Source organism: Aulonocara stuartgranti (assembly GCF_965226115.1).
Source record: "Aulonocara stuartgranti genome assembly, chromosome: 23".
NCBI lineage: Eukaryota > Metazoa > Chordata > Actinopteri > Cichliformes > Cichlidae > Aulonocara > Aulonocara stuartgranti.
Window position 1 is genome coordinate 3864876 of NC_138958.1, and position 14175 is coordinate 3879050.

General features: G+C 43.4%; 1 protein-coding gene across 7 annotated transcripts in view; it reads left to right on the top strand.

Annotated features, from left to right (window-relative positions):
* The window catches only part of tle2a (TLE family member 2, transcriptional corepressor a), a 34791-nt gene extending 25182 nt beyond the window's left edge, over positions 1-9609 (top strand). For 3 of the 7 annotated variants that reach the window (XM_082523496.1, XM_082523498.1, XM_082523500.1), the window contains exons 7-20: positions 362-578; positions 929-945; positions 1613-1708; positions 2257-2301; positions 3302-3463; positions 3769-3895; positions 4818-5014; positions 5352-5431; positions 5940-6189; positions 6470-6717; positions 7472-7619; positions 7709-7859; positions 8142-8218; positions 8457-9609. In XM_082523496.1, coding sequence (XP_082379622.1) covers positions 362-578; positions 929-945; positions 1613-1708; positions 2257-2301; positions 3302-3463; positions 3769-3895; positions 4818-5014; positions 5352-5431; positions 5940-6189; positions 6470-6717; positions 7472-7619; positions 7709-7859; positions 8142-8218; positions 8457-8564 — 1923 coding nt within the window. In that variant the 3' untranslated portion in view covers positions 8565-9609. Of the gene's footprint in view, positions 1-361; positions 641-928; positions 946-1612; positions 1709-2256; positions 2302-3301; positions 3464-3768; positions 3896-4817; positions 5015-5351; positions 5432-5939; positions 6190-6469; positions 6718-7471; positions 7620-7708; positions 7860-8141; positions 8219-8456 lie in introns of all 7 variants that reach the window. The other 4 variants (XM_082523497.1, XM_082523499.1, XM_082523501.1 and 1 more) reach the window with 2 other exon arrangements.
* The last annotated feature ends 4566 nt before the right edge of the window (positions 9610-14175 follow it).

The window sequence follows — 14175 nt, forward strand, 5'->3', positions numbered from 1 at the left end:
CTATTTTTGACTATTTATGGTGTCTGACAACCACCTAAAAAAGGCCCAAAAGTCATAAATTTAAATGATGTCCCAGGTAGTTTGTTTGGAATTCAGATGCAAATTAAATTCATGGAAAATTTGGCCTTGCTTTAAAATTACTTCCCATCCCTTTCAATTCGACTGCAAAGCTTCCCATATTAAAGAGCCACTCCCTCGACCTTAACATGCCTCCTCTCGTGCACATCGCAGCAATTAGTTCCCTTCTTTTCCTTCCTCTTCTCTTCCTCTCGATCAATTCCTGTGAAGTAAGCTTGCGCTTGTAAGTCACCCAGATATTTCTGTCTCCTCTTTTTCTGTTTCTTTGTATTTCTCGTTATAGCAGCAGCTTCAAGCTCAGCACCTTTCCCAGCACGCCCAGGGTTTGCCAGTGGGCCCACACCCATCAGGACTGCCCCACCCCAGCCTGGCCCTCAGCAGCGGGTCCGGCCTCCTGGCCTTGTCTGGCGCTTTGGGTGCCCAGCTCGCTGCCAAGGATGAGAGAGCTCACCTCGAGGCAGCCGCCGCCGCCGCCGCCGCCGCTGCCGAGCATCACCGAGGTACAGCGGCAGCGCACTTCTTGTTTCAATTTGTTCAAAGGAAAACACGTGAAAGTCCAGATGAGTTCGTGCCCGAGAGACGAGCTGGATTACACCTCGCTGGGTTAGCAGCAGAGCAAACATCAGAATGCGCTCTATGAGCTCCAATGATCGCCTTTTGCTTTGGAATTTTGGCAGGGCACCGGAGCGCTGCTGATCGCAACACCCCTCAGGGATATTTTCCCACTGAGTCATCAGCTGCAGCGTGATGTATAGTGATGGCATGTAGTCTGACGTTTGTGTATCTTTATGTGTGTGTCTGTCCGTCCTGCTGTCCTCTGACTGGATGTGCTTCTGCATGGAATGAACAGATCGTGAAGCAGGACCAGTGAGTACAATTTACTACGCAGTCGCTTATATATTATTTGTTGATGTTATAATGGATGTTTTTTTCTTTATTTACAATTTCTTTTACTGTTGCGCATTATTTGCCTGCAGACACATTTTCCAGTATGTCGGCATAAGTAAACATTTCCTTCTTGCATGTGAGCACAAAGGCGACATGTTTTTACAGCTCTTCTCGTTCTCATTTAACAACAGTAACGTAGCTTTTAGCGCAGAGTTACTGTCGGCTATAGAGGAACCACTATGATAACAATTTTTATGCCAGCGCTATAAAATATTTATCTGGCTGGGTTAAAAAAAAAAATGGTATCAGTGCCAAATCATGCTTTGACCACTCGGCACTCTTTTCTGCTGCCTTCAAGAAAACTTGAAAGATTCTTTCTTCTCCTCACTGAGCCGGCCAATCGATGCAGCCTGATATTCTTTCACATTCATCTCTGCAGCTTATGAGCCTGACATGATTTATGCAGTCCCTCTCACCTCATTATCACCCTCTTCCTTCGCGCCCTCACGAATATTTCTCCACTGCTCTGTCCTTCTTACCTTCATCTCCTCCTCTTCTTTGCACCTCCCCGCACACACCTCCCCCTCGCTCCCTGCCTCTCTGTCTCAATTCCATCCTCTCTGCCCTCTCTCCCTCCTCTCCGCAGAGCTCTCTGTCCAATGGGGATAAGGGTCGCCCAGCAGACTACCTCAGCAACGGCAAGAAGAGGAAAGCTGATGAGAAGGAGTTCATGACAGACTATGTGAGGACGTTTTCATAGCGCTCTTAAATGTTTGAGCAACTGTAAGAAAGTTCCATCCAACTCTGCCTCGTCAGATAAGACTGGTGGTGTCTGCGTAGCGAGAGGCCAGCAGACTTTTAAAAGCTGCTCTTTCTTCCAAAGTAATTGAAATAGTTTCACTTTCTGCTGTGCTTACTTTGCTGCTGGAGTAATTGTGAGAGATCAGATATATCAGACCTTGAGAGGATTTGTTTTAGTGAGAGATAAATGCCTCCTCTTATCCCGAAGTTCAGAATTATCAACGTGTTCAAGACCTAAAATAAAAACACAAGCCTGTTCCTGAGAGGATTTCACATGTCCGAGTTAAGAATCTCTAATTAATTACATTTCTATCGTTTATTGTCCACGTTTACTGAACTTCACCTTCACCGGGTATTAATCAAAAATTTTCCAAATGCAATAAACTACACACAGAGAAACTTGTTTGCGTGTTGTATATTTCTACATGTAATCTGCATACATCAGACCGCAGAGCGGGAGTGTCTCATCTCACCTTCTTTCTCTTTCAGGGCAGCGATGCGGATAAGAGTGATGATAATTTGGTAGTAGATGAGGTTAGTAGGCGGCCGCTGGCCTCTGTTTGCCTCACTTGACCGCTTTCATCTGCATACATCATGTAAACATACCCAGCAGGAACACGTGAATAGTAATTATACTAATCCCTCTCCACCCTCCTTCACCTCCACCTGTCCTCATTTAGCAGCACAGAGCTATAAAATACATAGGTACACAAACGCCACTGTGGCTCAAGCTGTCCTCATTTTAAAAAGCCTCTTGATTAGAGGTGGGTTTTTTTCTTCAAGTTATGAAAAAGTGGAATAAAATAATTTATTTACAGCAAAGATTAACAAAAAAAACCAGTCAGCACATTTATTCTTTATCTTAAAATTATGCAAATAAAAGAATAAGCATCAAAGCAAGGCGATGAGCTTATATCGGCTTTTAAAAATGTTGTGTTAGTTTAAAATGAATTAAACAAACAATAGCAGCAGAAGTAGATCTTCCAAGTTTATGTAAGCAATTAGTTTCCACTAAAAATAACACAGATAAAATCTGTGCATCTATCATGTTGGGTCATATATCTTACACATCTTACAAGACTTCTGCTGCCACAGTTGTTTTATGAGTCGCTTCAAATATCTAGCAGTGAGGCTTAATTGGGTTACGAGGCCATTATAATGGCAGGCTCCGATCGGTCGGTGTAGGACCTCCATTGAAGCGATGACCAAAGATTTCACAGCGATTGTTCAACCCGCGGGTCGTCTTTTATCTTCAAAAGCCCAAAATAAATTCTTTGTTTCGCAAGGTGTGAATGCAAAAGACGCGTCTTTACCGATTTGACTTTACCTACTCAATGGGGCAAAGGATGAGGACGTCATTTACACTGGAAAGCATGTCAGCCAAACATTTTTCACCTTATGAACTGGCAGAAGAATTACAGCGAGAGAAATTGGTTTCGTTATTTTGTTTCCTGGCTTTTTTGGAAAACATAGAAATGTGTCTGTTTGAAGTCGGGAAAGATATGACTTCTAACTTCTGTGTTTTCAAACTCAGGATCCATCGTCGCCCCGCAGTGTGCAGTCCTACTCATCCCGGGAAAATGGTTTGGACAAAATGCCCCCGTCCCGTAAAGAGGGTCCCCCGCAGGCCAGTCCCACCTCCCTGGCCTCATCCAGCAGTGCCACCTCCCCGTCCCGTGGCAAAGAGCCCCCACAGGTAGACAGACACAATGTTTTATCTCAAATGGAGACAAGGTGAAGCAAGAAACCCCATTAATATATTAATTTACTGTAGGGTGCATTTTATTCAGCTTTTCTCTTCATGGTTGATAGTTTGTCTCTACGTTATTTTGTTGGATGCTCCCATCCCACAATGGTCCCGTCCACTCTTGGTCTTTCTTAATGTCATCTTGTGTTTTATTTCCCATCCTTCTTCCTCACTGTCTCTTTCCTTCTGTCCTTTATTACTAAGTCCTCCCAGATTGAAAACATTCTTTTTCCTGTTCCACTCTCCCCCAAAAGAGAGAGAAATCCAGCACTCCAGGTATGAAGCCAGGGACCCCGATGTCTCAGGAGTCCAATACCCCAGGACCAAGCGGACCCCCACAGTTCAGACCTGTCCCCGGCAAGCCTGGCGTCGACCCCCTCGGTGAGAACGTCCTTAGCTTTCTTTAATTCCCCTAAAGGGCGCATAGCCTGTGCTTTATTGCTAAAACCCTTCACTGGACTTCAGGGAGACTGTAGATAAAGTGTGAGGCGGACAGCCGAGGACACCGCGGACGAGCAGTTCTTGTTGTACTATTTCCTAATCCTCTTGGAGTGTGCGTACATGCTGCTCAGAGGATCCATTAAACATATGAATCTGTATCTGCAGAGCCGAGCGTTTAGCTCTGTTACATTGGCTTTGTTACACGAAATGTTTCTAGCAACATCGGGCTGCAGTAGTTGGTATGGGTGTCAGCCAGCTCCCCACCACCCACCACCATCTGGACTTAATAAGCAGCTGTGGGCAAAAATATTCTGTGTGCCTCACTTTTTAAATGGAAAGATTAGGGGAGGTGATGGACTGTGACTGTGAGCTGCTTCATAATGAGCCTCCATCTATTCCAGTGTATCATCTCTTTTCTCTTTTCTCACGTCACCTGTTAGCCTCTGCTCCGTTTTCTGTCCGCACACACATCTACACTATTATGTATGCATGCATGCGCCGTCGTAGGTGCACCTACACGTGCAGATGGAGGGATGTAGAGGATGCTAATTTGAGCGCACAGAGACGTACATTGCGTCCCCCTGCAGGATGGTAAGCTGGCCAGCAGGGGTCAGTAGTGGTCTAGTGCTGATATCATCCAGCCTTTTGTTGCAGCTTATTCACAGCCTGTCAGTCACAGCTGTCGCTTGCTTTAAAAGACTCTGCAGAGGGAGTCACCTTAATAACATGTGTATGTTATTCCAAGCTATGTGAAAAAAATCAAAAATCAAAATTAAATATGAAGCTCAGGTCTCATTCAGTAATTTTGCCACCTGACTAATCCAAAACAAATCATCTTTTCTGCCCCTTCTTTTCCCTTCAGCTCTCGGTCTGAGAAACCCCCTGGCGGTGCAGGGAGCGTACCCACCGGGGGCTTTTGGCCTACCCCCTCCAGGGGTGAATGGGGACCTGCCCGGGGCTGCGGGCTATGGCGCTGGTCTCCACTTGGTCTCCCCCCAAATGAATGGAGCTGCAGCGGCGGCGGCAGCAGCTGCCGCAGGCTATGGACGGTCCCCTGTGGTGAGCTCGACGCTCTGCACATAATTTGTCTTTGCAGTGTCACTGTCATATGTCATACCTCAGCATATAAACCAGTCAGAGGGCAGAAAGAGGGATATTTATGGAAAAGAAGAGAGCAGCTGCTTTGTCATTTTTAAAATCTACAGGCTCTGCTCTTCAGAAATCATATATGTCATCTCGTTTTATTTTGATCTTTCAGATTTACGCTGCCTCTGTTTGACCAATTTTAACAAATTAACTGTGATCTCTTCTGTCCTCTACCATGAACCATCTATTTTACTTCATAGTCTTCAGTGTTATTTTCTTCCCTATGTTGACTTATCTCTGACTCTTCCAGGTGGGCTATGAGTCTCCACACCCACACATGAGGGTCCCTGGGCTGCCTGCCAGCTTGCAGTCTGCTGCCTCCGGGAAACCGTGAGTTTCCTCTTCCTTGGTTGCTATCATGCAGATCTTCTCCTGTTCACTATTAACGGCACTAGGAAGCTCAGTTTGTCCTCAGAGTTCAGTTACAGAGCTTTAAGAAAACAAAAGATGAACAATTAGAGATTTTGAAGCCTTTTGAGATTTTAAACCTTCGTTAGGCCAAAATGTACCAAGGCATTTTATTTTAAATTAGAAAGGTGGCGTTCATGCATTAAGAGCTTGTAAGTGAGTTCATCCTTAAAGCATTTGAGAAATGTCTTTAAAAGTGTTAGCAGTGTGCCTCGTTTCAATTTCTTGTAATATTTCTTACTTTAGCAGATGAATAGCCAGAGTGTTCTGTGATGTTTTAATTTAAACACAGAGATATGACCAAAGTACAAGAGCTTCATGTGTGCTTTTTTAAACTGCATACATAGAACGGTGCCCGTCACAGTAACTTGTCCTGACGTATGGTTACTGCAGCACTGAATCTGTTATCCATCTCTTTCTCTTCCCTCAGCGCCTACTCCTTCCATGTGAGCGCTGACGGCCAGATGCAGCCCGTGCCCTTTCCCCCCGACGCCCTGCTCGGACCGGGCATTCCTCGTCACGCCCGTCAGATCCACACCCTGAGCCACGGGGAGGTGGTGTGCGCCGTCACCATCAGCACCTCGACGCGTCACGTGTACACCGGAGGGAAGGGCTGCGTCAAGGTGTGGGACATCAGCCAACCAGGAAGCAAGAGCCCCATGGCCCAGCTGGACTGTCTGGTGAGAAATAAAGGAGGACAGATAGATGGATGCTGTGCAGATCGGTTTTAAAGCTTGCTGCCCATCTCGTGTCTAGTAATGTTATTTTACTGCTGAAATTGATGTGCTTGCTTTTCACACTTTGAATGATGAATCACCTTTTCAAGATCAATCCTGCAGCATCTTTATACTTTTCTGTAACCACATGCTTTAATTTATATCACATTGTTGAACTACCCAGAATATATCTGTCGGTATGATTTTATAGTGATGCATTTATCATTTTATGATGCTCAATCAGAACAGGGATAACTACATCCGATCCTGCAAGCTGCTCTCTGACGGTCGAACCTTGATTGTCGGAGGAGAGGCCAGCACGCTATCAATCTGGGATCTGGCCACTCCTACTCCTCGCATCAAGGCGGAGCTGACGTCGTCCGCTCCCGCTTGCTACGCCTTGGCCATCTCGCCCGACAACAAGGTCTGCTTTTCCTGCTGCAGCGACGGCAACATCGTCGTCTGGGACCTTCACAACCAGACGCTGGTTAGGTAAGAGGAGGAGGAAGTGGCTGATTCATCGTCTTCACCGGTTTCCTGCAGTCAGATGAGGAGAGCAGATGGGAGTGGGAAATAGCCAGATTATTTTCAGGTTGGGAGACGAGAGACTGATGGAAAAGGTATCGAGTGGGATGTTGAGAAGAGAGGGAGAGTAGTATAAGGAATTGGTGTAATTTTACAATCTGCGCTGTCAGTCATGAAATAGACATAGCGCCAGGAAAAACTGCACTTGGGGCACCAAAGCAACGACTTTTTTGTAAGTTTGGAGCTCAGGCTGTGCATTTATCTTCTAGCCAGAGTGACGACTTACAGTCTTCCTTCCTATCTGTCTTTAAATGGGTTTTACTGGTGGTTTTCCACATTCACGTGTGCAGCATTCTGCTTTTGACAGTTTTTATTTAAATACAATCTTCAGATTTACCTGTGTAGACACTTGTCTGCACTTATGGAAGTTTCAGATGTTTAAAAGTAACACAAACACTATAAATTTGTGCTTTTGATGCTAAATGCAACTTAATTTTGCTAAGTAAACATTAATAAAATCTCTGTAGCCTTGAATTCTCTCAGCATTTCATACCACAAATAGACGAGTAATGCAGAAAAAAATTGCTCACTTCAACAAATTGTAAAGATTAAATATTAAATGTACTTAAATGAAATGCAGTCAGGGCTGTGTACCTTAAGGAACGTCTCTCTGGTTGTAGTTTAGCCTAGCTGTGTTGACTACCTTGTGTCTATCCTGCAGGCAGTTCCAGGGCCACACGGACGGAGCGAGCTGCATCGATATCTCCAACGACGGCACCAAGCTGTGGACGGGAGGGCTGGACAACACAGTCCGCTGCTGGGACCTCCGAGAGGGACGCCAGCTGCAGCAGCATGACTTCACATCACAGGTGCACACACAAGTCTAATACACATAAACCTCATTACCAATAACACTTTACATCTGTCATCATCGCATTTCCTCCCTCTTTGTCTCCAGATCTTCTCTCTGGGCTACTGTCCGACAGGCGAGTGGCTGGCTGTGGGAATGGAGAGCAGTAACGTGGAAGTTCTGCATGTCTCAAAACCTGACAAGTACCAGCTGCACCTTCACGAAAGCTGCGTTCTCTCCCTCAAGTTCGCCTACTGTGGTACGCGCACACACACACACACACACACACACGACACGTACACACACACAGACGACACGTACACACCGATTAGATTGATGGATTGGTTACATCACACTACCTGAGGGTATCTAATCAGAGGGAAGCAGAACAAATCTTTTGCTTCTCTCATTAGAACACAGAAGCTGTCCTTTCCCTTTCGCCTCTTCTCTCTGCTTTTGCTTCGCAGCCTCTCAGACTTCTCCATATCTCTCCTCCCCTGAGGCTTTATCTGCTGATGGCCGTGTGTGTTTTTTCCTGTAGGTAAATGGTTCGTGAGCACAGGCAAAGATAACCTCCTGAATGCATGGAGGACACCTTATGGATCCAGCATATTTCAGGTAAAACCCCAGAGTTTAATGCAAGACACGCAGCCTGATCTGATGAGAAATTTTGATCTCTGGTCTGGAAACAATTGAGCTGTCAAAGCTTTAAAAATAATACAAGCTTTTTCATTTCCCTGCTCATCTTCTTCAAATATCAGAGGGTAATTTGGGGACACAAAAGTACCTTTAAATAACAGCTGTGAATTTCTGCATTTTGATTCACTGATGATGTCGTCTCTGTCTTTTTGCTTAGTCTAAGGAGTCTTCGTCGGTTCTCAGCTGCGACATTTCACCCGACGACCAGTTCATCGTCACTGGCTCCGGGGACAAGAAAGCCACAGTCTACGAAGTTATGTACTGAACTCCGATTGGCTCCAAAAAAGCAAACTAATAATCAGGGGGCGGGGCCAAGGCTCCCTCCTGCAGCATTGACTGTACAGAGCGTTGGTGGCATGGAAAGCAAGAGACACTCAACTTGTACTTTTGTCGTTTTGGTTATGTTTGTGAAAGAAAAGAAAGCGAAGCAAAAAGAGGCAAAGTCACATCTCTGGAAAAAAGAAAAAAACTGATTTTAATGCTCTAAGAATGCTGGTTAGTCTATAGCTGCGCAACTGTGGGATTCCTCCAAAGAACTTTTTTGTTTTTGTTTCCTTTTTTTGTCCCTTTTTTTAAAAAAACAAAATGAAACCTCTGTAGTGAACAAGAAATTAGGAAAAAAATATTTTTTTAGCCTTTGAATTTTACGCAAGCAGTCGGATGGCATTGAGTGGAGGAACAAAAGACAAAGGTGTGGGACTGAGAACACGTGGGGGAGGGTTCAGAAAACCCTTGATGGAAAAATCCGGTCCATATTCTGTGCTGTGTACAAAGTCCAAGTCTGAGTCAGCTTGGCCTCGTTCGGCTCGGTCCGGTCCAGCTCTGTCCACAGCACCAAGCCACTCCTCGGGGCGGCAGATGCATGGCAGATGGCGAGACGATGTGGCGTGAGGTTCCAGCTATTTTCTTTTGCTCCTGGTTAAGTTTAAGCAGCAACACGATTGTATCATCTCTAGTGCATACATGACAAGAACAAAGCTCAGTCCTCTAAGGTGTCCTGAGACTCACATTGTCTTTGTTGTTTTACTGGTTTTTTCCTCCTGTTTCTTTCAAAAGAACAAAGACAAACGTGTTCTGAAGATGTTTGATAGAAACCAAAATCAGACGGAAGACTAAACTCAAACAAGTACTCTCCAGTATCGGGACATCATTGACACTCACTCTGCATTAAGTGTGTTTTTTAAATTTTTTTTATTTTAAATGTATTTGTTAGGGCACATAAAGACAGACAGGTAGTTTCACAGCTGCATCATGAACTTGAACCTTGCTATATATGGACATGTAAATAAAGTTCTCTAAAGGCAACCAAAGACGTAATCTGTGACTGTGAATTTTCTTGGAGTGTGTGTGTATTTGTTGGCTTTTTGGGGGGGGGGTTTAACTGCAAACCCAAGTCAGGCTCTCGGCAAGTCTGGCTCGGACATTTAAAATGAACCATTTGTTGAATATTTGTTTAAACCCTAACAGCCAGAAAAGCACGCTCTCAGCGTGGTGCCAGAAAGCATCTTAGAAATATAAAAAAATGAGGGATCTGAATGAGGGTGCACACACTGTTCTAAGGGAATACGGTGTTTCTCCAGTCTGCATCTTCAGACATGTGAGAAAGCGTCTTGGGATTCAAACCCACAGCATGAGCGAGCTCTGATTCACAGCTCCTTTGTGACTGGCGCTCTCAGTAAATAATGCCGTCTTACAGTTGTGTGGGTTTTTTTCTTTCTTTTTTGTGCAGAGTGAGCTTGTAGTGTGATGAGACAAAGGTGATCTGCAGCACAATAAACTGTGGGATGGGTTATTATTGCAATAATGCCCAAGAGGGAGTTCTTCAGTGATTATGGGTGTCGTGGTGACTGTTCTGCCAAGACAAAGCTTTAACTGCGTGAGAAGAGAACCTGAGGAAAGAAAAACAAAACAAGTGAAGCATTTATCTCCTGTCTGGAGTGTAGGGTTGTTGGCATACTTGTGGATAATGATGCATTTAGCTTCATTTAATTTCAGTTTGAGCAGGATTGAAATGCAGGTTTTAACACTTCAGTGCCTGCGATCGCAGCACTGATTTGCCACAAAGTTATGGCTTTTGTACGGTGCGGCAGCAAGCTAGAGCAGAACGGAAAGTGTTCAGGGAAAATGGATTTCTCACCTGCTCTGGGCATTAGTTGTATCACTGAGCTGACACTGCCAGACTGAATAGAGATAAATGAGAATGCGGACTGCCAATTAAACACAGCTTTGGAAGGCATTTGTTTGGTTTTGTACTTCAAATTTAGGCCCAAAGTACTGGGATCTTTTTAAACGTTGACACATATGGAAATGTGTGCAAATGAGCCTGGGTATCTGCTTTATTTGATGCGTGCAACTTATTTAGAATCCTGAAGAACCTCCAACACATCAAATAGGGTCAGCGGGTGCCTGGTTTTTTAATAATTTTTTCCTGTGTATTGTCCGTGTTATGCAAAACATTGTGGCATCAATTTGTCTTTGTACTGTCACGGGTCAAACGTCATGTTTAGTGTGCAAAACGTTTTTCAGAAGAAAATGAATGAAGGGATGAAGAGAGAGGTTTGTCGTCAAATCAGGTAAAACTGAGGCGGAGGGAATGAATTTTCTCTCGTTAATCAGATTTTTCTTTCAGCATCCAAACATCAAGACTAAATGTCTGCTTCCATAGTGATTTTACATTTGAATCATTTTACATTAAAGGGAGGGATTGTTGTAGAAGAGAGTGGACATATTCTTCCACAGTGTGTCCTTTGTCCCGTCTCCCTCCCCTCACCAACAACTGGTCACAGCGATTGCCCATCCTTGAGGTTCCTTCCTGTTATAAGAGTGTTTTTCCTTCCCACTGTCACCAAGTACTTGCTCACAGAGGCCATCTGATTGTTGGGGTATTCTCTGTATTATTTGTTGGGTCTTTACCTTACAACATAAAGAGATTTTAGGTGACTGCTAGTGTCATTTGGTGCTAGCATTCATGAACCTAAAGATAATTAAAAGCTGAATTTGAAGCCCCTGCTGGTTTTATAGTGTTTTCTTATAGAGTTGATTGATGCCTTTCATTTGGGTCTGATGCAGAGTTTTAGGGAACAAAACATAAATTTGCATGTTTCCTGCATCTATGGCAGCCGCTCCATTTAGGCGGAGGAGATTCCTCAAAGTTTAAAATATATATAAAATCTCCATTATAGAATTCTGTATGCATGGGGCAGAGAGGAGGACAGCACTATTTTGTCTATGACCACCTCTATGAATTCAATGCAATTTAATGATGTTCTGAGTCAACAACCAGAAGAACAACCAGAAAGCATTACTGGCAAGATTTGGTCCAATCATCCTTCACTTTTTACTTGTAATGTATAATGTGTGTGAAGACCAGAGTGATGTAAAAACTTCTGCTTAGACCTGTTTGAAAGTAGAACATTTTGTATTTTCTGATTTCATTTCATGTCGATTTTTCTTTTTGTAATGGACCAATAGCTAGACACCACACTTAGCCAATGCTAACAACAAGCCAGCAGCAAGCTTGTTGTAGCAGTTCCGAGAGACTATTAAACTAACAGAGAGAATACATTTGGACTGGAGGTGCATGGATGGAGAGCCGTGCTCTGCTGGCACATCCTCGGGCATCGCTGCCTCTGCTGTCTGGTATGGACCTGGCTCTGTGCACCTGGCACTGTATCCCATAGTGGGCAAGAAACTGCTGCACAGGCTGCAACATGGAGGGTGATGTGTGTGTGTGTGTGTGTGTGTGTGTGTGTGTGTGTGTGTGTGTGTGTGTGTGTGTGTGTGTGTGTGTGTGTGTGTTATGGTGTTTTATCTTACAGCCACCCTTCAGTTCTGTCCTTAAATACACACGACTCATCACACCTAAGAAGATAATCTCATAATAATTTCAAGTCACAGTGGGTGGAGGCATTTTCATTTTAAAAAGTGTGTTTAACTGCTGTTGTTATCGCGTCCCCATTTCTCACTAAGGACATGGCTGTAAAAAAAAACGGTGTAAAAAAAAAAAACGGTGTAAAAAGCAACGGCTACCTTGTTAAAAAAAAACAACTTAATTAACCAATCAGGTGAGGCTGTAATTATACAACTGCCAAAGTAAGCCTGAGCCCTTGAATACTAATAGTACTTGAACAGTATTACTATTCAGGAGCCATTCATCCTTTTGACTTTTGCACGTTGAATTACAGCATGTTATCCACAAGCGGAGCAACTGTGTGAAGGGCCTTGGGGCAGATATTTGGGGGGGGGGCTTACAGCCATATTATACTGTAGCAACTGTAGCACTTTCTCTCTCTCACACACACACACACACACACATGGTGACAATGTTTCAACCTTTACAAGCACATAAACCACTCACCCTTCAGAATTTTGACTTTTGAGCTTTGTGTTCAGCAAAGTCATTAACAGCACTGCTCAAATGCTCAGTAATGGTGGTCGTCCTGCTCATGTCTTTCTCTTTTGAGCACCATGCTTTCTTTCTTTTGTTTCTTTTTCCTCCCCCTTTTTTGCTTATTCAATGCAATTTTATTTATAAGTTCCTAATCACAAAAACATATTATATTGTAAGGTAAAGACACTACAATAATACAGAGAACAATCACATGACTGGCGAGAGGAGGAAGGAAAAAGTCCCTTTTAACAGGAAGAAACCTCAGAGGGGCAGCCATCTGCAGAAAGCACACACTGCAAGAGAGTTTCCAACAGCACATTAGGTAGCTGGTAACTTCAGTTGCTTTTTCTCTAGCCTTGAATCATTGTGGCAAAGATTCATTCTCACAATGCTGCTGTGAGATTTGTAAAAGAAGTTATCTAAAGAACACTTGTGCACAAAAATACCAGCTGACTCTGTGGAAAATAAATGTAAAGTCTGGAATATGAGTTTTAAAAACTTGGCCACCATGAAAGAGAAAGAGAGATACAGACGGCACTTCTACAAAAACTGGTGAGCAAGACACCAGAGCACCAGAGCTGTACATAGTGCAAATTTGTGCATGGGAGAGTAGTGTTTTATGGTTTATGAAATTAATTATCATCAGTGTTGGTCAAGTTACTTGAAAAAAGTAATCAGTAACTAATTACTGATTAGTTCCCCCAAAAAGTAATCCCGTTACTTTACTGATTACTTATTTTCAAAAGTAATTAATTACTTAGTTACTTTTTAAAAACACGGTTTACAACCTGAGTAGGTGATAAAGTGATAGATCTTTCAGCCCAATTCTACTTTTTCTGCACAATCCATCATACAAAATGTAATCAAATGGAAAAGTCTCTTTTTAAAACTTGTTTTATTAGTTTTAATCTTTTAACTTTATGCATCAAGCAAAAATTTAATTATATGCAACATTCACTGACTGGAAGAAATTTGTTTAACATTTAAACCTATTTTCTGCACATTCCAGCACATAAAATATATATTTTTTTTAGATTAGATAGAACTTTATTAATTCCTCGGGTGGGTTTTCGATTTTTGTGTGTTAACACTCACTCTTTCAAATAGATGCAAGTAAAACACAGCAGAAAATAAATAAAGTCAAAGACTCAGTGGTCCTGTTGCTCTATTTTCACCTGTAAAGCAGGAGCAGGGTAGGCGGAGGTTTACCCTGGTGCAGGTGTGCCGCGGTCAGTGGAAGAATCCGCGAGTTTCTCTGTGAGTTTCCCATTACGTCATTGCGCACTCGGTGCTTGCTCGGAAGTTTAGGGGTTTTTGTCGCTGTAAAAAGAAGTTTTCTTCCCACGCACAACAGACTAATGTTTTTGTCACTTTTTATGGAATCAAACTCAAAGTAAGGTCAGTGCTTCCACGCTTTAAACGCTGCACGCTCATACTCTCTCTGCACTCGATATATGATCCATTGTTGATCTGCACACAGCTGTTG